Source organism: Cinclus cinclus, chromosome 10, assembly GCF_963662255.1.
Source record: "Cinclus cinclus chromosome 10, bCinCin1.1, whole genome shotgun sequence".
Lineage (NCBI taxonomy): Eukaryota > Metazoa > Chordata > Aves > Passeriformes > Cinclidae > Cinclus > Cinclus cinclus.
In genome coordinates, this window is record NC_085055.1 from 19,991,262 (window position 1) to 20,015,816 (window position 24,555).

General features: G+C 44.4%; 1 protein-coding gene across 1 annotated transcript in view; it reads right to left on the minus strand.

Annotated features, from left to right (window-relative positions):
• Positions 1 to 755: 755 nt before the first annotated feature.
• PPP2R3A (protein phosphatase 2 regulatory subunit B''alpha) overlaps positions 756 to 24,555 on the minus strand; it is a 36,799-nt gene continuing 12,999 nt past the window's right edge. The window contains exons 2-13 of the mRNA XM_062499106.1: positions 22,610 to 22,870; positions 21,534 to 21,637; positions 18,998 to 19,100; positions 17,172 to 17,246; positions 12,179 to 12,265; positions 9,825 to 9,981; positions 8,222 to 8,270; positions 7,660 to 7,749; positions 6,521 to 6,696; positions 5,931 to 6,049; positions 5,055 to 5,161; positions 756 to 846 (exon numbers count right to left, since the gene is read on the minus strand). Of these exons, the coding sequence (XP_062355090.1) occupies positions 756 to 846; positions 5,055 to 5,161; positions 5,931 to 6,049; positions 6,521 to 6,696; positions 7,660 to 7,749; positions 8,222 to 8,270; positions 9,825 to 9,981; positions 12,179 to 12,265; positions 17,172 to 17,246; positions 18,998 to 19,100; positions 21,534 to 21,637; positions 22,610 to 22,870 (1,419 nt within the window). The remainder of the gene's footprint in view (positions 847 to 5,054; positions 5,162 to 5,930; positions 6,050 to 6,520; positions 6,697 to 7,659; positions 7,750 to 8,221; positions 8,271 to 9,824; positions 9,982 to 12,178; positions 12,266 to 17,171; positions 17,247 to 18,997; positions 19,101 to 21,533; positions 21,638 to 22,609; positions 22,871 to 24,555) is intronic.

The window sequence follows — 24,555 nt, forward strand, 5'->3', positions numbered from 1 at the left end:
AGCAGAGATCAGTATTTGCTGTAAATACTCTGCAAAACACTTCTACAAAGCAGAAATCTACACAGACAATGTGCCTCTGGCCAGAGGCACATCAGCATAGGAGGGCACACAGGACTAGAACAGGTAACTCCATCTCACATTCCTAGAGAACGTGACAGTGGTGTAGTGCTGAAACTGCTCCCAGATCCACAGCAGTGACACAGTCCAGCAGGCAGTGTAAGAGCCTGGGGGCAAAGCAAAGGCACCTCACTCCATGCACAGGCACATCCCCTTTGTTTCCAGGATAGGAAGGAAAAAAAGAACTTCACTGTGACCTGTGTTTTAAAAGATTTCTAGACACACATTTAAGTTAATTTGGCAGCGCTTTTGTCACTCCTGGTATAAAGCCAAGGGGACAGAGTGGCACAGGACACAACTCACTGAGAAACGACCACTATGGACATTGCATGCAGCTGTTACAGGTAATCATTAGATGCTAGCATTTATTGCACATGTGGGGACATAACAATTTATATATAAATGAAACAAGGTGCAATCACCATTTTCAGTGAGTGTGCACGATAACACATTGTAAAAAGCCTTTTCATAGAAATTACCTTATTGTAATTACACAGGAAGACAAAAAGGGGTCTCAAGTTCAGTGTACAAAATAAAACACATTGTTCCAATGACAGATTTAAGGAAAACTCCTAAGTGCCTTGGGACTGAATGCTATCCAGTTTGAAAGACATGGGCTGTCTTCCACTTCTCTATGCTCAGAGATCTGAGATAACTAGTTTGTCTGACTTCTCTCCAGTTTCAGGAGGAGGTAAGACTTCTTCTGTGTCATAGTCTTCTTCACATGATCTGAAAAGACAAAAGGTGTGTCTTTAAAAGTTGTATTTTGGTTTTCAGGGCAGTTATTTCAGTGGCTACTAAGCCAGCTGGCTAAAATGCAGTAGAATGCGAAAGGTGAACCTCGACGAGGAGATTGCTGAGGTATGGGGAAGAGGGAGGGAGCAATCAGTACTCTGACAGCAGACATGGATCTGTGCTCCCCTCCAGCCTCGTCTGAGGCTCCCAGAACAAATTCTCACGGGTGTTCAGCATTAGAAAATTTGAATCCAGCTTCAGTAACAATGGTCAGGAGCTCCCAGATCCTCAAAAGTTCAGTGCAGAAATAAAGTCATCCAACCACAGCCCCAGGCCCCAGAGGAACCTTTGCTCAGAAACACCTGGTCCAAAGCATCTTCTGGCTGAGATGTGTTTTGACAAACACAGAAGAACAATTGTGGCCATGCTTTCATGTTCCTCTCTCCCTCAGTTTGATATCCAGGACTGAGCATTTGTGGTCCAAGGAGGTTTGGTGGGAATTCCCAGCTCCAGCTGCACTACCCATTCTGGTTGGGTTCCATGGCTCTCAGCCCATGCCTAGTCCCAATAAATTATATTTTTAACATGTTTCTCTTCAATCACAGCATACTGTGGGCTAGTTTTGCAGGGCTCCCAAGAAATTAAAATTCTTCCTTTTGCTCTAAAGCAAGGTTGCTCACAAAGGAAATGCTGGAAGAGGTGCTGCAATGGCCAGCACAGAAATGGCTCTCATGTTCAGTGTTAAACTGGGCTGCAAAAAGGTGAACTCCTTTGATAGCCCAGCATGGATGTGCCAGGAAGGAATTGTCTACCCCCTCCTGTGGCATTTTTCCCTTGGCTGACCCATATGCAGGCACAGCAAACCTTTAGGAGGGTGTCAGGGTCTGTCCTGCTGTAGGCAGGATACTCCCTGTGTGCAGGGGAGACCAGCCCAGGCCTTCCTGGAGAACACTGTCCTCTCTCTTCCATAAGGAAAGTACCTGCTTCATAATTCTGCCACCTCCTGAATTCTTGCATAAGCGGGAGGAGGGAAACAATGGTGTGGTCTGGATCCTGCACCAAACCTGTTCTGACCACGTGTGCAAGGTTGCCAAAATATGTGCAATTTGCACCCTTCTTGACTCAATGGTGCCTGTGGGGTCTGTGTTGTCCTGCCTTCCTCCCCAGGAATGGATTCGGAATGTTTGCAGGTGGCTCAGCTTCTCTAATCTCTCCTTGGTTTAAAGTGATGTAGCTGAGAAAAACTTTGTATTTCCATTTAAATGGTGTTCTTAGAATGTTCCTTTTGTACCTCCATTTCCTCCAATTCTACCACCTTCTGTTAGTCTTGTCCCTTTCTCTCCTATAAATGGAACATGAAATGGAACATGACTTCTTCCCTGCATTACACAGTCACCAGCAGCTGGAGCTCCATTATAATATTTTTCTTCAGGCATCTTTTGCTTCTGCATTAAACCCTCTCATGTCTGCTTCAAAAAGGGACTTCCCACTGTCCTTTCCCAGTGAATTACTTTTCCACTGCACTGGTTTGCTCCTTAAAGCTCAACAGTGTCTGCCTTTCCCATCTTGGAATAAATGCTTTCCACCTTTATAGCTAAGGAGCATCTCCGGGATGCTTTTGAATGAGATTAGCACTAAAGGTAATCAATCCCTGCTCTCCTCCCAGGCCAGTTTCAGAACTTCAGTCCCATAAAAACAAATATGGGTTCATGTAGGTTAAACACCCATTCCTTAAGACTCAACTGTGCCAACTCTAGGTTGTTCAGAGGAGGGAAATTAATCCAGGGAATTCTTTGTCCTTCCTTCTGGCAAACACGTTTTGGCTCTGTGTGGTTCAACGATGTCCTTGTTCCCCCTTTCCCTTCCTTACACTGCTGGGTTCTGGGAATGGAGCAGCAGAGCCACCAGACAACTGGAGGGAGACAAGAACAGTGGTCTAAGTTGCCTAAACCAGCATCCTCTGATCCTATGCCTCTGTCCCCCCCCCCTACTCTGAGGATGTCTGCATTGTGCCATGGCTCCCTGTTGCTTAAGGGAGATTTTTCCCATCAGCAGCTGATAAAAGATCCTCTTCCTCCTTCTTTTCCTTCCCACGTAGAAAGATCTCTTTCCCTGAAGGCAACAGTGGTTTCCATGTCCATCAGCTGGCTGAGGCTGGGTTCTGGGACACTCAACCAAACCGTGCCCACTGCTGCCCTGCAGGGAAGGCTTGGCTTGCTGCAAAACCAAGGCTTGTATCTGCATCAAAGGCTTGTGTTGGCCAGACCCAGCTGTTGCTGCTGCCTCCAGAGAGCAGTATGAGTGTCCATTCTCCAGGACAGCCTCTCTCCATGGAATCCCACACACATCAGAAGGAAGAGTGTGGCTGAGAAGAGCTCAGATCAGATGAGGCTTCCAGTGAAACATGATGCTTTATTGTTGTCTCAAGCATGACAAGACCTTCACTTATTTTTGGTGACTGCACCTCTCAATAGAGTCCAGCATCCTGGAAGTATCTGTGGATACTGGGAGTATCCACTGCCTTGAGATTCATGTTCCAGGAGCAGGGCTCCCTCCTGGGCATGCCTCAGGCAGCTTTAGACTGACTGGCTTTAGAAGCTTTCCTTCCAGAGAAGCAAGGACAGGGCTAATCACAGAAGTGGGACACACTTACTAATGCATCTGTAATTGCTCAATGATGGTTGTTTTCAAATGTATTCATAAGACAAAGACCACATTTCATGTTCTGCGGGCTAACTTAGCCAAAAGTCATCCAGTCTCTCCCAGAGCTCACCAGGAATTGTCTTGGTTCTGTCCCCAGTCCCTGTTTCTGTCATCCTCAAAACACAGCAGAAATAATGTATGAGCAAAACCTCAATGGCTCTTTATGGCAAATTTGTCTGGGCATGCAGCTCTTTGTTTTTCTTTTTCCTTTCTTTTTTTCCTTCGTGGTCTGTTGCTATGCTCCACAAACGAGATCTAATCCTGCTGCCATGACTACCGAGCTTTTCAGGAGCTCTCAAAAGCTAGCAGCCAGGTTGCTGACATGGTCTTTGCAGGAAGACACAGAGCTGCTTCAGACCAACTTCAAAAATCTCACATCACCTGCCGCTCTTTCCCTGGTTTTGGTGACTTTGGGAATTCATGGTCCTGCATGAAGCTTTAATGGCAGCCTTCTGTTTCTTTTCTGTGCTGAGGAGCAGATGTTGCAAAGCAGCTGCAGGGAATGCAGCAATTTCATCTTCCATCCTGCCCTACCTCATCTTCCATTGTGAGGGCTACAGCTGCCAAGCAGCTCAGAGGGGCTGAGGGAACAGCCTCGTGCTGTTTGGATGCACAGGCAGAGAGGGGAACAGCTCTCAATACCTTTGCAAATCTCTCTGCCTAATTAGTAGGTGCTACTGTTATCCCAAGCAATTTCCAGTGTGGGAAGTTTTGAAAATGATGCAATCTTCTCAGTACTCTACTGGCTCTATAAATATTGCTTAAGACTGGATGCAATCCTGAATCATGTGGGATTAACACAGGGTAAGTATTCTTTGGGTGGTTGAAAGAAATATTCATCAAGAAGATGCCATCACAGATACAAATCTAAAGGAACATTAGACTGAGTCTCTATTTATCTGTGGGAAGTCCTAGCCCACAGAGAAGTTCTGGAACAACTGCTCTGCCTAAATTCACTGGCTAAAGATAGCTGGTGTGTTTGTCCAGAATCTTACAGAAGGCTGAAAATTGAGTATAGGTATTGAAGAAACCAAATGTTTTAAAAAACTCTCAACCAACTTAGTAAATGAATGAAAATATTGAAGTATAACTTATGAGGAGACTAAGAGACATAAAGTTGGACTAAAGACAGTCTCTGCTAGGTAGAATAAATGTAACAGAGCTATAGTTTGTAATCTATGACAGTGTGGCATGATCAATACATGGCCAAAACCAGAAAAAGTAATTTGATCTCTATTTTTGTGACCAAAAGAAATACGCTTTGCCTTTTCTCCCTCTTCACTAATGTGTGCAGCTGATCCAAGTGGCTGACCCCCAACACTACTCCATTCCTGCTGTAGGGAGCAGCTGTCCCAGGCTTCATGTGCTCCAGAGTCCAGTACAAATGTTCATCCCACTACTCTGCTGGCAGTGGCAGCACATGCCCCCATCAGAGCCCAGCTGGAGGCAGCCCTGTGTGCCCAGGGCAGTGCCCAGGGTAGTGCCAGGCCCGTGCTCACCCCTCCTGGAGCTGCTCATTCCCAGACTCTTCAGCCACCAGGATCTCGTACTCCTCAGCCGCGTACCTGTCCCAGTCTGAGGGCTCGGGGCTGTCGCTGTCCGTGTCCTAAAGAGATCACACAGTCAGCCTCTAGGCTGGTAAGGAATGCATGCAAACAGCCAGGCAAAAATTGCCTTAGCTGAAAGTCACAACCATCTTGGAGTGTTTTAACATCTGCACATAAAGGACTATGAAAAAATACCTCTCAGGGTCTATCAAGCTCAGCATGTGACTGAGATGCCATCAAACTGCATCTGCTTCACCTCAGAAATGCAACAACCACACACTTGTTGTGCTCTAGCTCAGTCTGTGCACTCCATACAGGACAGAAGAACTTGGTGGCTTCAAATCTGTCCATCAAAGGTTAATTGTAACTGGTCTTTTTAGGGACTCTACAGTTTACTAAGTTAGGGCAAGTTTTAGAGAGGATTACAGGATAACACCACTATAAATACCTGGCCCTCTGCCATTTACTACAGGATGAGGATAATAAGTTATCCCCCTGGTCCCACTTGACTGCTTTTATGATGATCCAGCTTAAACAAACAAACAAACAAAAAGGGCGGTTCTGTCTCAGGATGTATTTAAGCCTTGAATAATGGAATCACAAGTTTCTATTGGAGAGTAGATGGGAGTAACTGTGAGAGAACCCGAGCTGGTTTTGGCATCCCTTCCCCTTTTCTGTACTTTGAGCAGATAAGAGGCTTCTGGGAGACAATCAATAAGCTGTACTTGTGAAAAGTGTTCTTTTATTCAGTTGAATTCTCCCTACATCCAGGAGCGCTCCAAAGATGAGTGTGAGATTTCCTTATTTAGAAATAAAGGTGATTTATACCTTTTGCACTGCAAAGGGATCCCTCTGTTCATTGTCCAGGTATTTCTCTAAATTGAAGAAGGTGTTGAAGAACACATGAGCCATTCTGCATCTCTTCAAGTCTCGCAAGGTTACTCTTCCTACAAAAAGAACCCCACGATTGTGTTACTGAGTTCTTACAAAAGTTTTAATTGTAACATCAGTAGGCCTGAATAGCACAAAATCCCTTCCCAAGCCAGTCAAGGATTTTAACATTATTTAATAAATGGATGTGTTTATTAAGCTTAAATCTCACATACATTTAGAGACCTTTGACATTCATGTGAAATATGAGGGCAAGTGAATGGGGATGGTTCAGTTTTACAGTGTAGATTGTCAGCACATCCCACAGCTGGAGCACACAATAATTGTTGCTTCAGTCCCAGGCAGTTAATTCACAGCTCTCTTGTTTTAGTATTTCAGACCTCCTGATGCACAACACCATGGTGCAGTAATTTCTGCCCTGGGGCTCTCACACAGGGCTCTGCCTGCAGTTGGGTTTCACAGTGGCTTTACCTTCTCAATTCCCCACAAATGAAAGGGGCTGAAAGGTCTGCCTAAATAGGACTTACCTTCCCTCTCTGGCTTGACGAGGTCCAGCATCTGGCACAGCAGGTCCTGGAAGGGCAGTGGCTCTATGCCCATCACCTCCATGCGCTCACACTGCTCCTCATAGAAGTATTCCAGCTCGTACATGGACAGCACCCCGTCCCCATCCAGGTCCATGCAGCGGAACCAGTACTCGATGCTGGGAACAGAGCAGTGACACTGCAGCACTGCACTGGGACATCCACACAGCAGAGACTGCAGCAGTGCACCTTTTCTCTACCCACCCCCAAGGCTCTTCTGTCACAGCCTGGCATAAACCCAGAGAGGACAAGACCATTGAGAAGGGTCAGGGCACAGGCCAACACTCCAAGCACCTCCTGTTAGTCTCCCAGGTGGCTGTGAGCAGCACAGCCACGCTCATTATTGTCTCACCTGTACCCAGTGTTCACTGTGCTGCAGCCCAAGGGGGGCTCACATAGGGCAGAGAGTCCCTGTCTGACCCAGCAGCAAGAGTTGGCCAAATAGAGCCAGCTCTGAGCCCAGGATACTGCAGGGACCCTGGTGAGTGACAAGGCAGCTGTGTCATGCACTCATTTGCTCCTTTATACACAAGGCAAAGCTCTCAGGCAGCTGCACTCTGCATCCCTCCTCCCCTCTGGAGGGTCCAAGCCTGCAGCTCTGGATTCTTCTTCTCTTGTTGTGCGTAAGATTCCTGGTGTTAACACTCACATGCACATCTGGATCACCCCTGCACAGCAGTCTCCCCCTGGCTGTACAAACCAGCCCACAGGCAAGCTTCACAAGGTGCCACAGTGAAGTTTCCCCACAAATCCTCCTTACACACCTACTCTACCTGTGAAGGGATGTGCCCAACTGCTGCTCACCACAGGAGTGTGTCCTCAGAGCCAGTGCCTCATGGCATGAGGTGATCAAAGGCACTGGTGACTACCAAGACATAAAAATCACAAGAAAACTGCTTCTACACAATTTTTGCTTAAGAAAGGCAAATGATTTGACCAACCATGACCAATAAGATGTTTTCTTCCTAACAGCTTCCAGACCCCAAGCTGCTCTCTCTTGTAGAAAGTGGGAGGTCACAGTAGTTTCCATATCTTATTTGCTCAGCTCAATGATTTTACTAAGACACAGAAATCAGTCTCACCTTGTAGCACTCCTTTTGTCTTCCTCTGAAATCAGGAGCCACACAAAATCTGCATAACTCATGCGCCCTTCCTTTTGAACTTCAGTGCCTCTGTTAAACATAGTAAAAAAATAAAAAGTTAAAAACCACCAGGCCCTTAAATACTCAGGACGTCATCAAAGATACTTTTCAAATCATTAGTGAGAGAAAATGGGGCACTGTCACCTATTTAGCCTGTACTCCCTGCACCCTGCAGCACCAGGCACAGCATTTGCTGCCTTTTATCACTGCAGAGCTGAAGCTCATCTGCCACATCCCCTCCCACAGCACACCCTATTCAGAGACTTCAAAGTAGTGCTCTCCATCTATCCCTGTGCCATGTCTTCCAGCTATGCCCAGTTACCCCATCCTATGGTATTTTTATTTTGTTTTCTTAAGATACCCAGAAGTCTCACTCCATGTTCAGGCAGCTCCAGCTGTTGGAAACCATTCTGATCAGGGGCATTTCTGAGAGTAATTTGTATTTCTCAGCCTGACAGAAATTCCCTTCCCTTCTTCCCCCAAGCAGCATGCTATTCCTCACCTCACCACAGCACCGCTGAATATCCTCTCAATGATCCTGTTTGACAAAGCTGGAAAGAAGGAAAACACAGAGAAAAATGAAGCTACAGCTCACAGGAATAACTACAATCAGTTCTTCATGCTGAATCTATACAAAGCCCTTTCCCATTGTTAAAAGAAGGCTCTAGCTCCACTGCCTGTCTAAACACCCTCTGTTTAGCAGCATTTTCTAAAACTCAAAGACGATTCTCCCAGTGTGTCTGCCTTTGTATCCTTCCAAACACCACACTGTCCCACAAAGATGGAAAACTGTTATCTGGATCCTTGGAAATGGTCACATTACTCCTACTTTGCTGCAGTACAATTTGTCGCATAGAAGAAGGAGACTATCCCAGTGTGTACTGCAAAAGAAGTTCAGTTATCAAGCAAAAATGACATATCAAATCCCTACAAAACACTCTTGAGGAAAGGACAGGCTATGGCAACCATGCTGCAGGAAAGACAATGAAACACCAGCATAAAGGTTAAAGCATAAAGAGCATAAAGGCTCTGCCAGCCAAGAGATATGTGGGATAGATGGTTATGGCAGAGCACAAGCCAAGCAGCAGGCACCAGTTCTGGGCAGGATTTGCCTGTGACCTCACCACAGTGACCTCACTACCCCAGGCAGCCCAGCCCCACCTGGACTCCTTGTACACGTTCTCCATCACTCCTGTGGTCCTGGCACAGTTCTGGCACTGGGGCAGGCAGACCCAGCCTGCCCCACCCCTCAGCTGCCATGGCACAGCTCATAGGCTGCTGGGCACTGCACCCATGGCTTCTCCCCCTAATCCCTGGCTCCCCAGCACCTCAGGGCTCTCGAGCCTCCTGTGCAACAAATGCTCCATTCCACACTGCAGCTTCCCAGCAGGGACCAATCTCCCATATCATCCACCCCAAGGGAGGCACTCCTCCATCCTCACCCACCCAGCCCTATGGCCAACACTAGAGTCCTGTGACTCTCACACTCACCCAGAACTCCCATGGCCTCCCCATAAATGCCTGCACTTTGAACACATGGGCATTTTAGCCCTTTGTGGATTTGTATTCCATTAATTTATCTGTGGCCCTTGAACCTTCAAAAACAAATAGCATTTCCTTAACTTCTGGAAAAGAAGTTCCATGCTGAAGAGATATTCCCCAGAGTCCATCTGCAAGCTGAAATCCCCCAAGCTTCACTGGACTCTGGATTCCTCTTATGCATAACTAGATTGCACTTCAACAATCTCTGAAGTTCACATGGGCTCATCCTTCTTGTCCCTACTTCCAAGTTCCTGCAAAGCCCTCAGTAAATAATAAACAAGTTTCAGGACATTATTTTAGGCTGTTCTCCTGGCAGTGACCCACACATGAACAGAAGCTCCATCTGTAGCTACTCATGCAGAAAATAGCGTGTCCTGCAGTTCTCTGTGTCTAAGCTTGTACAACTCCTTCTCCAAATCAACATTTATTTAAGAGATGGGTGGCTACATTACAACTTTTTCTGAGGCATCAAATTAACCAACATAAAGGCAGGCTTTATTCTTCAGTAGGAACATACTGTTCACAGCAATGCTCTCACCCCACCACATTTTCAGGCAGCATACCTTGATCACTGTACCTAGCCAGGTCCTTCTGACTGATGTAAAGGTCATGGTCAGTATCCAGCTCCCAGAATTTGCAGTATATAACATAAAAGTGCTCATAGGAGAAGTAATCTGTGATCTGATTTATGTCATCCTCTTCTTCCAAGAGAGCAAGAGTCTGAAAGGGTACAAATACAGTGGGAAGTTAAACCTGGATGAAGAGGCAGCTCAGCAGCAGAAATGCTCATTTCTCAGGAAGCTGGGTGAATACAGCCCTGAGAACTAATCCAAAGCACAGCCTTTCCCCAAAAGATGTGGTTGCTGTTTTCCTCAGCAGGCACTTAGAGAGCACCTGGCTTGGCCATCCTGCTTAGCAAACATCTCTGCCACTCCTGTCAACAGTTTTTGCTCATTTTCAGCTCTAGTGAAGAGTGAGGCAGAGAAACAGGAACACAAACTGCTGCGTCAACTGGGATCCATGATCTGGGAAACAATCCTGACCTGCACCAGAGACTCTCAGAGACACTTCCAGTAGCAAGTCCACAGCGTTCCACAGGAACTGGGATATGTCTTTAGACATCACACAGCCCTGTCTGCCTCCTGAAGGGAAAAATCAAGTCTTGTTCCAGACTCACACCTGGACTGAGTCAGGAGGCATAGACCCCAAACGAATCACACTGAGTTCCCTGTGCTGTTGCAGGAATCATTCTGTTTTTACTGGGAGGCTCAGACAGATCTCCAACCATAACATTTGTTGACATGTCTTACTAGGAAACATTTAGTGCTAAGATCCATGTTTCATTCCCACTTTACACCTCCCTGTCCTGCCCAGAAACAAGAGGGCACTGCATGTTTCCCAGTGCCACCTCCCTACTTTTCTTCTTAGTGCTGAGGCCATAGGACACCAGAAGCCTTCTTGTCTAATAAATCATGGGTCCAATGAGCTGCAGGCCTGGCCTCCCACACCCTCACAGCCTGAGCTGTCCCAGGGAATGGTGTCCCCAAGCAGGCAGGCTCAGTGGCCCTGCTACCCATAACCATAAAAACAGATGCTGTACTATGTGTTGGCACGGGTATTTCAAGATCAACTTCCAGCCACATCCACATCTAAGGAATCCAACTGATTCCAAACCAAACTCTCACATCTGCTATCCACCAGGTTCAGTGAAGTTTCTGGTAGGGATAACAGGATGGCACTGCCAGACCTGCACTGTTCTGACTTGCTGACACCAAAGTCTCAACACCTTTGATCCATCATTCACTGGCCTCTCCAGACTGTGTCTGTCTGTCTCTCTTTATAGATGACAATCATTCAGGGAGCTTTTGTCATAACAATTTTTTTTTTTTTTTTGTAGCTCACACTCAAAGGTGCCATTTACACATGCAACAAGGAGTTGAACTTCCCTGCTGCAGGAGATGAAAGGCAGAGTAGTTACGGAAGGAGAAAAATTGAGAGAATGTTTAAAGGGAGAAAATGAGTGAAAAAAGATGCAGGATAATGTGAGAAGATTTATTTGTAACAGAGGTTGGGAAGGAACAGGGATCCCAGGGCTTGGACAGGCATAAGCCAATTCAAAAGAGCACTCATTTTTCCAGTAGCTGATGGGGTCAAGTAGGGGAGATGATGCCTGAAAGGAGAAAGATTATTAATTCATACTTGAGGGGTTTGAGGAAGACAGCACACTACACCTGGAAGGGCAAACAGAACACAGGAGGGAAATCTCTGTTTTAGCCAGTCCTTCACCTTTCAGTCTCAAGATTTTCTGGCTCTTTATGTTGGGCTGGACATGGGCAGCGTGAGACAGTTTTAACCTGGTGCTCTTTTGGGCAAAATACACAGATGACAGAGATCCAAATCCTGACATAAGGACACACTGCAGGCACTGGAACAAGAACTAAGCTCCACTGATTATCCTGTGGAGATCAGCTCCCGTGGTGCCTCGTCCTGCAATTGCAGAGACGTTCCTGACCAGCTGTCAGTGGGCTGAGGGCTGCCTAGGAGGCAGGAAATTGGCTCTCCTACCCCTGGCACTCCTGCAGCTCTTCTTGGCTGCCTGTGAGCCACTTCACATGGGTGCAATGCTATGTCCTGTTTCCCTTCCTGTTGACTGGACCAGAAGCCAGGCTGCTGCTCCATGTGGCCTCAGAGCTGGAGCAGGTCACAACCTGACCTTCTCTCAGGGTCCTGGGGCCACTCCTGTCCCTCCTCTTCTCACCTCAACTCAGACACAGCTCCTCCAGTAGCCCCAGCAGATTCCTGGCACTGAGCACCTGGCTCATCCCCCCCTGCAGCCCAGGCACAGCTCCCTCACCATCCAGGCCACAGAACAAGCACAGCTGCACTCTGGATCCTGTTCTCACAGAAACCCACGTACTTGCAGGAAGTTGCTTTTCCTCAGCTCTGTTAGAGTGATCTTCCCCGACCAGGATCGATTGACTGTGTAGAATATCCTCTGTATAACCTGCAACATACCAACAGTGCTCTTGAAATCAACTCCTGAAACACAGCAGTTTCGGAATTTATATGCAGTACCTTGGTTTATTCACTCAGCCTAAAGAGACCTCTTTATGGAAACTGTTTTGGGATCTTTTCTGTAGGTACCACTATCCTTAATTAACTACACAGTCTGAGACCAACATTTGCTTCTTAAACAGTATTATTCCTTTCCAGTCTGAAAACATTTTCACTGCTCTAAATTCACCTCTTTAGGCATGCAGATATGTCAGGGAATATGTTCAAAGTGCTGATGATTCACTTTGAGTTTTCCACATTTAAGGGGACATAGTTTGCATAGAAGCCAAATGAAATAGGGTTCTAGGGGGAAAAAATGGACTTTTGATTCTTCTAGTTCCTGCAGAGGAGGCAAGACATTTAAATGAAATGTCTCTTAATGTCTATCCCATTGTAACTCTACCAGTGCCTTGTGCTCCCAGTGCCTCTGCTAAAAGTAAGCAGGAGAGGTTCTGTTTGCAATTATTTTGGGCAGGTGTTAACCACATTTGCCTCCTTTCCAGATCCGCCTCTGGTGAAAGTGAGCAAAAATCATGGGGGAGAGGCACAGAACCCTCAGAAGCCAAAAGCAAACAGCTCACAGTGTGAGACTGAGCTCACTCCCAAGCTCCTCAAAAAGCAGACAGCCCTTCTCAATCTGCTCCTTGTCAGCTGTCAAGTATCATCACAGAGTGGGGAAAACATAAATGTGTGACCAAGCACATTCAAGAAAAACAGGGCAAACAACAACAAATAAATGGCATGAGGAGGAATAGAATTAATTTGACTAGGAGCACTAAAATCTTGTTGACCAAAACTACTACAAACCTTTGATATTTCTGATATGTTGGCATATTACCCCAGAATTTTGGTAACCTTTAATGCATGCTATTCCAACACAAAAATTAACTTTAGAGAACAATGTGGATATTACAGAGATTGATCCAGCTAGCAGATTAAATGGGATGCATTTCACTTTCAGTCATAACTAGTTTCAAGTGGGCAACCACTGCTGAAGGGCAATCTTTGGACTCAATCAAACAAGTGCTGGTTCTTAGTCCAGAACAGATCCAGAACCAAGCACGAGATTGCTCCAGCTGTCTGCTTTGGGATACACAATGAGACAGTAATTGATAATGGCACACACAACTCTGAGAGCAACAAGAATGATGTGAGGATTCAAACGTACCCTGGAGAGACAGAATTTATAGATTCAACTTAGCTGAACATGAGGCCTTTTGGTAACACTGCAGGCCCTTCACTCCAGGCCTAAAAGGGGGATATCCTTTTAAAGTTGGATGTCACTTTAATTAAAAACAGACCAAAAAACAGATCTATATTAACTGTAGCAATCACTGAGCAATGTTCTGTAGCCTGTGTAGCACAAGAGGTCAGATTAGGTAATCACAATGATCCTTTCTGGTCTTAAGCAAAATGTTTGTTTCTTCTTTCATGCCTTTGGCAGCCACTGCCATTATGGTCTCTATTTCTGGACTTTGTTTGGCTTTTGCTTCCAGCTTACACAAGAGCTCAGAGACTGGAGTGGTCTCACCTCACACATCACCCATCATCACACCTGACAAGTTTATAACAGCTCTTAAAAATACAGGGTGTTCACACCATTCCAAGGACTCAAAAATAGCAACCTCAAGAATCAGAAACAGGACCCCATACCAGTAATTGCTCTTCTCCTCTGCCTGCAGGGTAGTAAAAGACAACAAACTATTCCCATTTGTGACTCATAAAAAACTGTTTGTCCACCAGACCACATTGATAAAGATGTTCCATCTGGTCCCTCTTCACCTATCTGTAAAAATAAGCCATTCAGAGGTAAAAAAGGCATCTCTTTTCATGTCTCTTATGGCGTCCATTCACCCAGTGAAGGCTTTATCATTCAAATAATGGCCCAATTTCCATGCACAGTACATATTATATCATACTATACAATCTCAATGCTTCTCCTTTTCTTTTCCAGGTTGTAAACACCAAGCTGTCAAAAAAAGCATTTGGGAAACATCCTAGAGCATTGTTACCCAGCTGAAATGATGTGCAGCATGCAAGTCACACTTGCCACTTAGGCCATAACTGGCTTAATTTTTCTGAGTTCAGTACACAACCATAGACCCATAGAACATCTTGAATTGGAAGAGGGCACAAGGATCATGGAGTCAAATACTTAATTAGCCTTTGGAAAGAGAAGCCTCTTTCCACTTGACCATTATCCTCACGTAATTGACCTCCAGGCCCAAACCATTCATGGATGAGTTCCAGACCTTTCCCCAGTCTTCCCACAGAAGAACAAAAGCAATATCATTTCTGGACAAAACAGGAACCTTTATTAATCCCTGTGGCCATCGTCTCCTTACACATTTGCATTGGTGCTACTGTATAAGCTGAAGCACTTTTCCACAAACTTTAATCTTTAAATTGTTTTTAGCACACAGCCTTCCAAGAGCAGCATGCACTGCTAACTCTGAGCCTAGTTTGAACATTCAGGTAGAAGTCGCACTAAAGCTTTACAACAAACACAACAGGAGATTCTGTGATGTTCTGCATCATCTTCACCAGCTTCAGGAGTTGTCTCTGTTGAAACAAACACAATTGATTTAGTAATACAGTGGCCAATAACACAGATACAATACAGATAAAATTCCAGTCTGTTGTGTCCAAAAGACCCCCTTAAAAGGTTCTGATGTTTCAACAAGAACTGAAATGTGCATTCACATCTTACCCATCCTAGACTGTGAGGTCACTCTCCAGGAGATTTCAGCCAAGTGATGCTGTACCCAGCTAAGATCACAAAGCTATGTGTCCTTATGGCCCTTGTCTGTAATACAAACATGAACTGTAATTCTTGTGTGGCAGCAAATACAGCATTCTGTCTCTGTAAGGAGGTATAAGGCACTCTACCTTGAAGCAATGAAAATGATCCAAGTGGTCTCAAAATCCAAGGACAAAGCTGTTTCCTTCATTGCCTCCTGGTGGAAATACTGGATTTTGTAACATTAAAGAGGAATGTGCAAAACTGTCTGTGAAAGGAGAGGTGAGCAATAGGAACTCCTGCTATCTGCAGAGGACCCAGTGTTGCCCCTCCAGATGGGCACAGGCTGCCCAGCCTCCCCAGGTGTTGGCCCTGCTTCAGCCCAGGGGGATTCTGCTGTTGGCACAGATTCCCAGAGCAATGCTGTCCTGACAGCTGAAGGACAGCTCACCTTTGTCACGTGTGCTGCTCCACAGCCCTCTCCCTCAGCTATGGGCACCATTCCCTACTGCCTTTGGAGCAAGCCTTGGAATCCACCTCTGTCCCAGCACTGCCAGTAGGGATGCCCAAAGGCTCCAACTGCAGCAGGAAAGAACAGTGGACATACGAGCAGGACCAAAAAGCACTGAGGAGCTTCATGTACTTATGAAAGTCTGGTTCTGTGACTGCTTTGGTGACACAGCACCAAGCCCAGGCACCAGGGAAGTGGTGCAAAAGGAGAGAGGAAGGAAAAGGTGCTGTCCTTTAGTAGCAGCCTGCACTTTAGTTATCTGGAAGCTCAGCTTCACACAGTTGGTCTCAGCCACACCATGCAGTGCCCCTGGTGAGTCCAGAAAGGGCCGCAAGGGTGATCATGCGAGGGATTACTCTACAAAGACATTTGTTACTTGCCTGAAAAATACAGGAACAGTGTGTGACTTAAGAGGAACCCATAAAGACAGATGCAGAGAATTGCTTTTGTCAGCAGCCAGGGCAACACTGCAGTCAGAAACCAACCTTAGTGTGACCTTAAACCTTCCAGTCTCACCCTTCCATGCACTTGAAACACCAAATACCAGGGTATATGTGCCACAGGCACTTTCCACACTCACCCATTCATGTGCCTCTATAATTCCCTGGCCATTCCATACTTGTTCTGGCTTAATGTTTATGTTGTCTTGCTCCACAGGGACTAAACATATTGATTACACACTGCTGTTCACTGTCACATTCAAGTGCATCTAAAACATTTAGAATGGATTCTCATTATACATTTTTATTAGTTTGACAGTTCAGGGTTTGCCCTGAAGAAGTGTCTTTGTGCCATCTGCTCCTTACAGGAAAGGAACAAGCATGCGTGTGCCAGGAGCCTCCCAGCTGCCACGTGTGGTGCAGCCCCAGGCAGACCCTGGCAAGGAAACTGGAGAAACTTTAAGCCCTGATCCCTGTTGGGATACAGCTCCCACCAGGTCCGTCATTATTTGAATTTGTTACTGATGCAGAGATAAAACTTCCCAACATTTATACCTTTTATCCAGATTCACACCCAACCTAAGTCAAGCTCAAGGCTTAAAAAGAGTACAAACACACTTAGGTGAAGTACCAGCCTAAGTGCTGACTGCAGTGCTGGAACAAAGCTACTGAACAAACCCCAGCCACAAACCCAGTCACAAAAACTTGGGGACAGAGCTGGACAGGCATACTGGCAGAAGAAAGGCTGGGTAGCAGATCCCTGGAGGCAAAGGGTGCTTTGTACTGAGGAACAGTCACGGATTTTCCAAGCCTCAGTGACAGAAACCTTCGAACAGGCAGCCTTCCATGTCTCAGCAGCCCAGCACAATTCAGGGTGATTTAACAGCTCCCAACGACCAAAGAACTTCTTTTCCATTCATCAGGCCAAAAGAGATATTTTTATAGATTTGCTTAAGACCAGAAATAACCATTATTAACATTTGGAATAACCCCTTGCACACACAAGCAGATTATTTTTCATTTAGAAGCAGTTGTTAAAATACCTCATGGTCAATAATATTAAAAACACCTATATTTTTAAATAACTGAAGGATTTGTGGGTAGGAACAGTGACAGATCCCAAAGGGAGGCAGTGGCATCACAGGGGATCAAACAGGCAGCCTACCGTTGTAATATAGCGGGAATGGAACTCTGGAGCATCCTTCAGGAACGTGAGGCCAGGATGCGTTTCCACCACATCCTGCAAGGTAAGAGAAAGTTAAATGGAATAGATTTTCTTCTCCTTTTAGTGCTTAGAAGTTACTGGGTTTACAAACCAATAGTTTCAAGAGTAAGAAAAGTATTTGCAGCATTAACGATAAAATGGAAATCTTTTAATCTATCAAGTGAACCTTCTATTATAGTAATGTAATGCATTTGCTGGGCAATACGCACCTGGTGGGCCAGTTTGATTTACTTAAGGACAGAAAAACACAAAGGAAGAGAGTTAGTGAGTAGATGAAAACTCATTTTCATTGAATGAGACAAAAATTAATTAGTTGACCATGCAACTATCTCCTCTTCAAGATTTTTGTTTTTCTCCATTCATTGAAGATATTAACATTTGTTAGAACTAGGTGTCAGAGATAAACATTCCTTGAGAAAGTCTCCTATGTCCAATGAAAGCTCTGTGAGCCTCAGAATGCTTACAGATATGATTAGTGCTTTTCCAAAATTCACTTGGACTACCTGTGGAGATGCCTATTTCTCAAGACCAGTTTTTGTAAGTCAAACGCTGGCTCACAGTGCCAAATCTGCATGATCAAATCCATGGAGAAACTGCTCAGATCCTGAATGAATCAGTTCAGATCCTGTATGAATCAACACCTGTGTAATTTCTCCATGTCTGACTCTACCCTTTAAAGGTGTTCCAAGTTGTGGTGTGCCTGTTCCATGCCATGGTGCCCTAAGGGGTGTGATATGCCCAAATTTTGGGCAGTGTAACAGGATGTCTCAGATGGTGGCGTAAATCAGGGTAATTTTGCTGATCTGTGACTGACAGACAGGACTGTACACGCCTTGGATTGCACGAGGAGTTTAAGAGCAGAACTGCAATCCACCAGGAAAGGCAGCGTGCCCCGTAGAGAAGAGAAAAAGAGCAACGTGAGAAAATTTACCCATCACAGCCCCAGTTCTGTTTGAGAGACAGAAACAGCCAGCGCAGACACAAAATCTTGCCCCAAAGCAGCATCTCCACAGAGGTTTTACCCAGAGGGCAACACAGTGTGAGAAATCTAGGGATGTGTGGAAAAGATCAGAAAAAGTACAACAGTTGATCAGAGGAACAGATGGATGTGATTTATAGACACTATAGAGAAGCCCTAAAGCTATCCAGAGCCTGCCTAAATGGCCACAAATAATTAAAACAACTATACTTTGTTAAAAATTAATGAAAGGGAAAGATACATGAAATGAGGATGTGCAGATTTAGCCTGAATATTAGGAAAAAAAAATCAGCAGTGATATTTATGCACTAGCAGATTTAGAGACATATATAGAACAATTGCAACTGCAGAAATTTTGCCAAGACTTCCATCTGATACTGTATCTGGTAGTCTGGCTAGAAAAATCCAATTATAACTGTCTTGCCAAGCAACTTTTACAACTTTTCTAATAAGCTTTTATGTTGTGCTTGACTATCAACAGCAATAAGCATTTTCCCCCAATATCCACATAGAGAAATGGGGCAAATTCCAGCCTGGTTACCAGGCATTGATAAATATGAATCCTGACAAGAGACCAGTCTTCAGCGCCTTTAGCAGGATTTGCAGCTGGTTTGGCACTTAAGCACTTAAAAAGCTTATTTCTATTTCACTCAAAATGAACCCCACCCACGTGCTGTTCAAACCAAAGGTCTGCTTGTTCTTGGTAAACATTTAATGCCATGGAACTAAAGAAAGTGCCAAGCGAACACAGCTCTGTGCCGACATCGCTGTGGAGATGTGGCAGTACCTGGAGCAGAGGGATGAAGTCCTCCTGTTGTAGGCAGTCACAGCCAGGCTTTGCCAGAAGGGATGTGAACCTGGAGGCATCGTCATGGCAGTTCCGCAGGATTCTGCAGGAGAGGGGAGGAGTTACTGCCAGCCCTTTGCAGCTCCCAGCCTGCCAGGAGCCCCGGGAGGCTCATGAAGACCTTACAGCACAGCACACCTGTGCTGGGAATCGAGCAAATGCTGACCTCAGATTACCAGCACTTCCTTCCAGGTCTTTCAGCTGCTCCAGGGCACCCAGCAGGGATTTTTTCCAGTTTAACACTGCTGTGGTAAAGCAGGGTTGTTACTAAGCACCTGTGGAATCATAGTAAGTAACCTGGTTCTTACAATGCTGCAGGCTCACTCCAAGTGAGCAGCACCAGCCCAGTGGGATATCACAGGATGTGCTTTCCAATGTAACCCTACTGCACTATTTGGGGAGATTGCCAAACTACAGGGACTGAATATTCACACAGAAAAATCGCTGCTCAGAAGGAAAAGGTCCATCCCCTGCTAATTAGGGCTCATCTGGAGCTGTGCACCAAAGCCATAGAGAACAGCCTAATGAAGGCATTAGTAAGACTGAGCATCTGGAGAAGTGTGTAAACCCAGTCCCCTTTGGTTGACAGTGTGAATCTGACACACCAGTTCTTGTCTGTCATCTTCTCACACAAAACCCTGCACAGGCCAAAGGTACTGCAGTTATGTGATTCCCTCCAGAGAAACTCATGAAGAGAGGAACTATGCCATTTACCAAACACTGGTAACAAAACACAACATTTCGATACATCAAACACTATGTTGTTCACATAGTATTAGGGAAACTCTGAAAACTACACTGTTTTCTTCATTAACTGTGAAAGCACAAATGCACTGTAATTATTTACTGGGAGTGATTATTCACCAATTTCTTCTCCTGAAAGCATATGAACATAATACTGAACTGACTGTAGTTCTCCAGCAGAGATCACACTAACTTGTTTCCTGCTAATTCTGCCCTCACCACTCTGGGAAACGCAAACTTCACAAAAAAAAAGGGTTATTTTAAATAACCAAAAAAAAGATTTAGCAATACTGTTGGCTGCATATTCCTATCATGGTAACATACTATTAACAGATATATTCCAAATCAGCTGCAGAAAGAGGTGCTAAGGTTTTAGATTAAAAAAATCTGGCACCTAAAGATGAATCCTAAAGCCCTGTTTTAGCCACAAAAATATCTGACACTCAGAATTGTCTTATATTGAGCAATTCCTATAGACCTGACAAGTAGTGAGCACGTGACATTTTGAGAAGTCAGTTATCCACTAAGAAAATTGAAAATAGGCTTCAGCAACTATAGATACCTGGTTTAAGTTACACCTGTTGAACTCTACCAGAAATACTGCATTTCTTTTGTTTTTTCAGCTTTCCAGCAAAGATTTTGTAACTGTCAGAGGGGAAGAGGAGGGGAATAAAAAAAACTAGTATCTTTCTAAAAGAACAATTAAGTGAGAAAAGCATACAAAGCTTGGCTTGGAAATGGGGTAATTAAAAGGATGCAGAAGAGGGACGTAACCACAGTCCACAAATATCTGCAGGATGTGAAAATCAGAGAAGTGAAAATATGGTATCATACATTAGGGATTAATTAGAAGTAATTGAAGGAACCTAAGGAAGGAAAATATATTGTCTGTGTCAAAAGAGAAACTTGAAACAGTCAACCCTAACATTTTTGTAATTTTGCCAGGGTAACTAGAAGCTGCTTTGACAACATCATCACAGGAAATACTTTGGGAATTCAGGGTTAAAGGCTACATCAAGAATCTGAAGAGCAACCATTAAGTAAAAAAATAGAACTCTCTCTAGAGAGGTGATGGAGATGCTGTTCAGGTGTTTCACAAAATAGACTAAAGCCTGAATTGCCCTGGAGGGAAAAAGATTAGGCAAGAGAACAAGTCTGCTCCACGTCAGAGCTGACTCCATGCACAATGCATCCATCCAGAGCTCTCCATTTCCAGAGTGTGGACTGTCAAACCCCACAGGTGAATTCAACAGCTTGCTTGGAGAAGGTGCTCCCAGAATACCCAGTTGTATGATAATGCTTATTTCCACATTCCTCTTTCTGTCCTGTAACACTATCACACACCTCCTCTCCCAGTTCCCAAATGGCACTTGCTTAGTGCACCAGTGTAGAGCAGTAAGGCTGGGCACAAATATACCCCAAATCCACAGACAACTATCAGCTATCTCAGAATGGCTGACATTTCTGGGGAGCTTGTAAATATATTTTATACACCAACTAAATCAAAACATCTTACAATCTATACAAGTATTTCCAAGTTTGTGGATGTCACGTAGAAGCAAGTGTTCAGAGAGTTTGGCGGGAAAAATTTAAGCTGATGGAGATTTTTAAGCCACTTAAAGAAGAGAAAAATTATTTAAAAAGTCTGATGGAAAAGAAGGGATAAAAAAAGACTTGAATGGCAGGCTGATCTCTTCTTCCAGAAAGAGAGTTTTGCATTTGGTATACTCACTTTCTCCACATGGACACAAAGGAGTGCACAGAGACACATCCAGTCCTCTCTCCCCCCGACGCACTGAACAGAGGTGCTTTCCAGTAGAGTGGGCAGCCACAGATCTGTAAGGAAAAAACAGGTCAAGGAAGAATACAAAAGAAGTCCCAAGAGGAGCCTGCTTGTTTACACGCCAGATTCACCACTGAGACTTTACATAAGGGAAATAAAGCGATAATGGCTTTCTGACTCACCTGTGTGCCATTTACTGCACGCCAAGGTTGAGAATTCACACATAACTTGCTACTTTGTCATGTGCCCTTTCAAGTGGCTGAGAAACATGTCCTCTCAGGCTAGGAAAAGGATCTGGACTACTCAAGCTCTTAAGCTTTGTCTGAACTGTTTAGCACAATCCCCTAGGAAGTGGATTGGAGAGACAGGCACCCCCTTCCAGAAGGATACTCATACCAGCTACATCCCCTATCCACCCTGAAAGAGGAGGGCCCATTCTCATATGGGAAGACCTCTCACAGGCAGCAAGGGAACCTCAAGTCCAATTACAGACAATTAATGAGTAAATGCCTAAAGGTGAAGTAAATCCTATCCTGCAATTTTCAGTGCAGTGCCATCCACCAAGCATAGTCCATTATTTCCAATACTGCAAGATCTCAGCAGGACAGCTACAAAAAGCCCCAAAAAAGGACAGCTGATACTACCTGAAGCCACAGAGGCAGACAAGTTTCTGTCTCTGAGTTTCTCAATGTTCTGGGCAGAAATATGAAAGAAAAAAGAAACAAAAATGCAATTTTTATTTGCTAAGAAATCTTAGAGAACTGTTTCATAAATCAAAGCAAGAACAAACACACACATCTGATGTGACAATCAGCAAACTGCACTCATTTTTTGTTTACTATGATCTAAATCTAAACAAAAAAATCAAAAGATCAAAAGGATAATGGTTCTTTTTTTCCCACCTACAACAGCTGTGAGATAGACTAAAACTAAAACAAAGTATCTGTCCCAAAATTAAAAACCTAAAGAATAGAATCACAGAATCATTAAGTTTGGAAAAGACCTCCAAGACCATCAGTGGTTACCTTAGCAATTTTCCCCATTTCACAGATGTTTGCTTTCTTGTCTTCAAATTCTATAAAGGCTTCTTCTATCCTAGCAATGATTTCTTCATGGTTAATGCAGACATTCGGGAGTCCTTTAGGGAAGTAGAAACGTGGAATGTTTATGGGCACAGGGGTACTGCTGGTGGCTTTATTCACAGGCAGAGGAGTGCAAGTGCTAACCGCAGGCTGCAGGGGGGCTGGGAATGAAGTTCCTGCCTTCTTCTCTTGTTTACTTTGAACCTGAAAATATAATGAATAACAACCACATTTTAGCATCATGGTACACGAAGCAGGAAAAAAAAGTTTGTGCTTCCAGCGATTAGAAGAAAATTAAAACCCACCAACAATTAAATTATGGCACAGGGTTAAAAATGAGTCTTACATAGGCAATTAAAAATTCTGCATTATGAACCAGGGTGAATTTAGGATATGTCACACCTGCTTTCATGCCATTTCTGGACATTTTACATATGTAGCTGTGGATCATGATCTCCTCTTGAGTCATAGGAGAATACACTGCAACTCAGTGATACCACAGACAAGGGCAATGCTATTTCTTCTCATGCTGGTCTTGGTCTTGTCATTCTGCCCCATGAACAACAAAGTATCTGCCCTTTAGTATCTCCCCTCTGAACCAGAGCACCCACCCACACAAACGGCTTGCCTAAAGCATGAACAAGCTTAATTCAAACAAGGACATTTTCTATCCCTTGGGAACATAATTAGTTTTGCCAAAGCACTGATTCAGACATAAACTTAAAAAATATTTTCAAGATTTCCTTCTCAATTTCAGCAAGCCTTTTATTCTGTGCTCAACTTAAACAGTCCCAGACCTGATTTTGTCAAAGGTACTAAGCACTGGTAAATCAATTTTTCCACCAGAAATAGGAGCAGCCAGCAGAGTATCATTAGACACTCACATGATGCCTTTTCTTCACTCCTCTCCTGCTGTAAGGAACATATGGCTGATAGGGTGATCCCCACTGGATCCTCTTTCCAACGGATCTCTAGTTCTAGCTCTACATGACAGGTAGCATTTGTATTTAAGTACACAACAAGTCCCTAAACTGGGGAATTTTTCAGACATGAGAGGGAACATTTCTTAAACTTTGACAAGTAACTACAGTATAAAATCAGCTGCTGGAATGTGGAGACATGAGGAATTCCCTGCTCCCCAAGGGAGACACTCCTTCTTGGGAAAAGGCAACAGGCTTTCCATTGCACAATGGTTCCAATGCAAGAGTTTTATTAATGTAACAACATATGTGATAAGGCTCAGAAGGCAACAGTCATGTAAATACAGCTGCGACTTTCAGTTTGTTTATTCTAACTGTTTCAAAACAAAATGGTTTCAGAATAAAGCAGCCAAGTCTGAGTCCACTGAATGCAGAGGAATGTATATGATGAACTGACTTTGCTTTATTATTTTCTATAAACTTGGAGCTTTTTTTCTTAACACATACTGAATCTCCCAACTAGCCATAGATTTGCTTTCAATAAGGTAAAGAAGTGAGAATAGTAAAAGCTGCTTCAAGCACTACTTTTATCTGCAGTTTATAATACTTTATTACTCATTCATCAGAGACCCATGAAAGAAGAGAGAGGATTTTCCTCCTCTTCACTCCTTTGCTTCATGGATCTCTGTTAAATGGGAGGACCTCTTTCTTCTCCCAAATGCTGTCACATTTCAGGAGCAGGAACACCAGCACACACATACCACCAGCCAGAACACACTTTTGTCCTTAACTGCTCTGTACAGAGCATTAACCTGGAGCTTGGGGGTTCTTTGGGTTGTCTTCTCCTCTGTCTTGCTACACAGGAAAAGATGGAGATCATTTTCAGCCATTAATATTCCTATCAATATCAGTATTCAGAGTTGGAACCTTTGGAACCTCTTAACCTTTGGAGAGCCAGCCTGACCACCA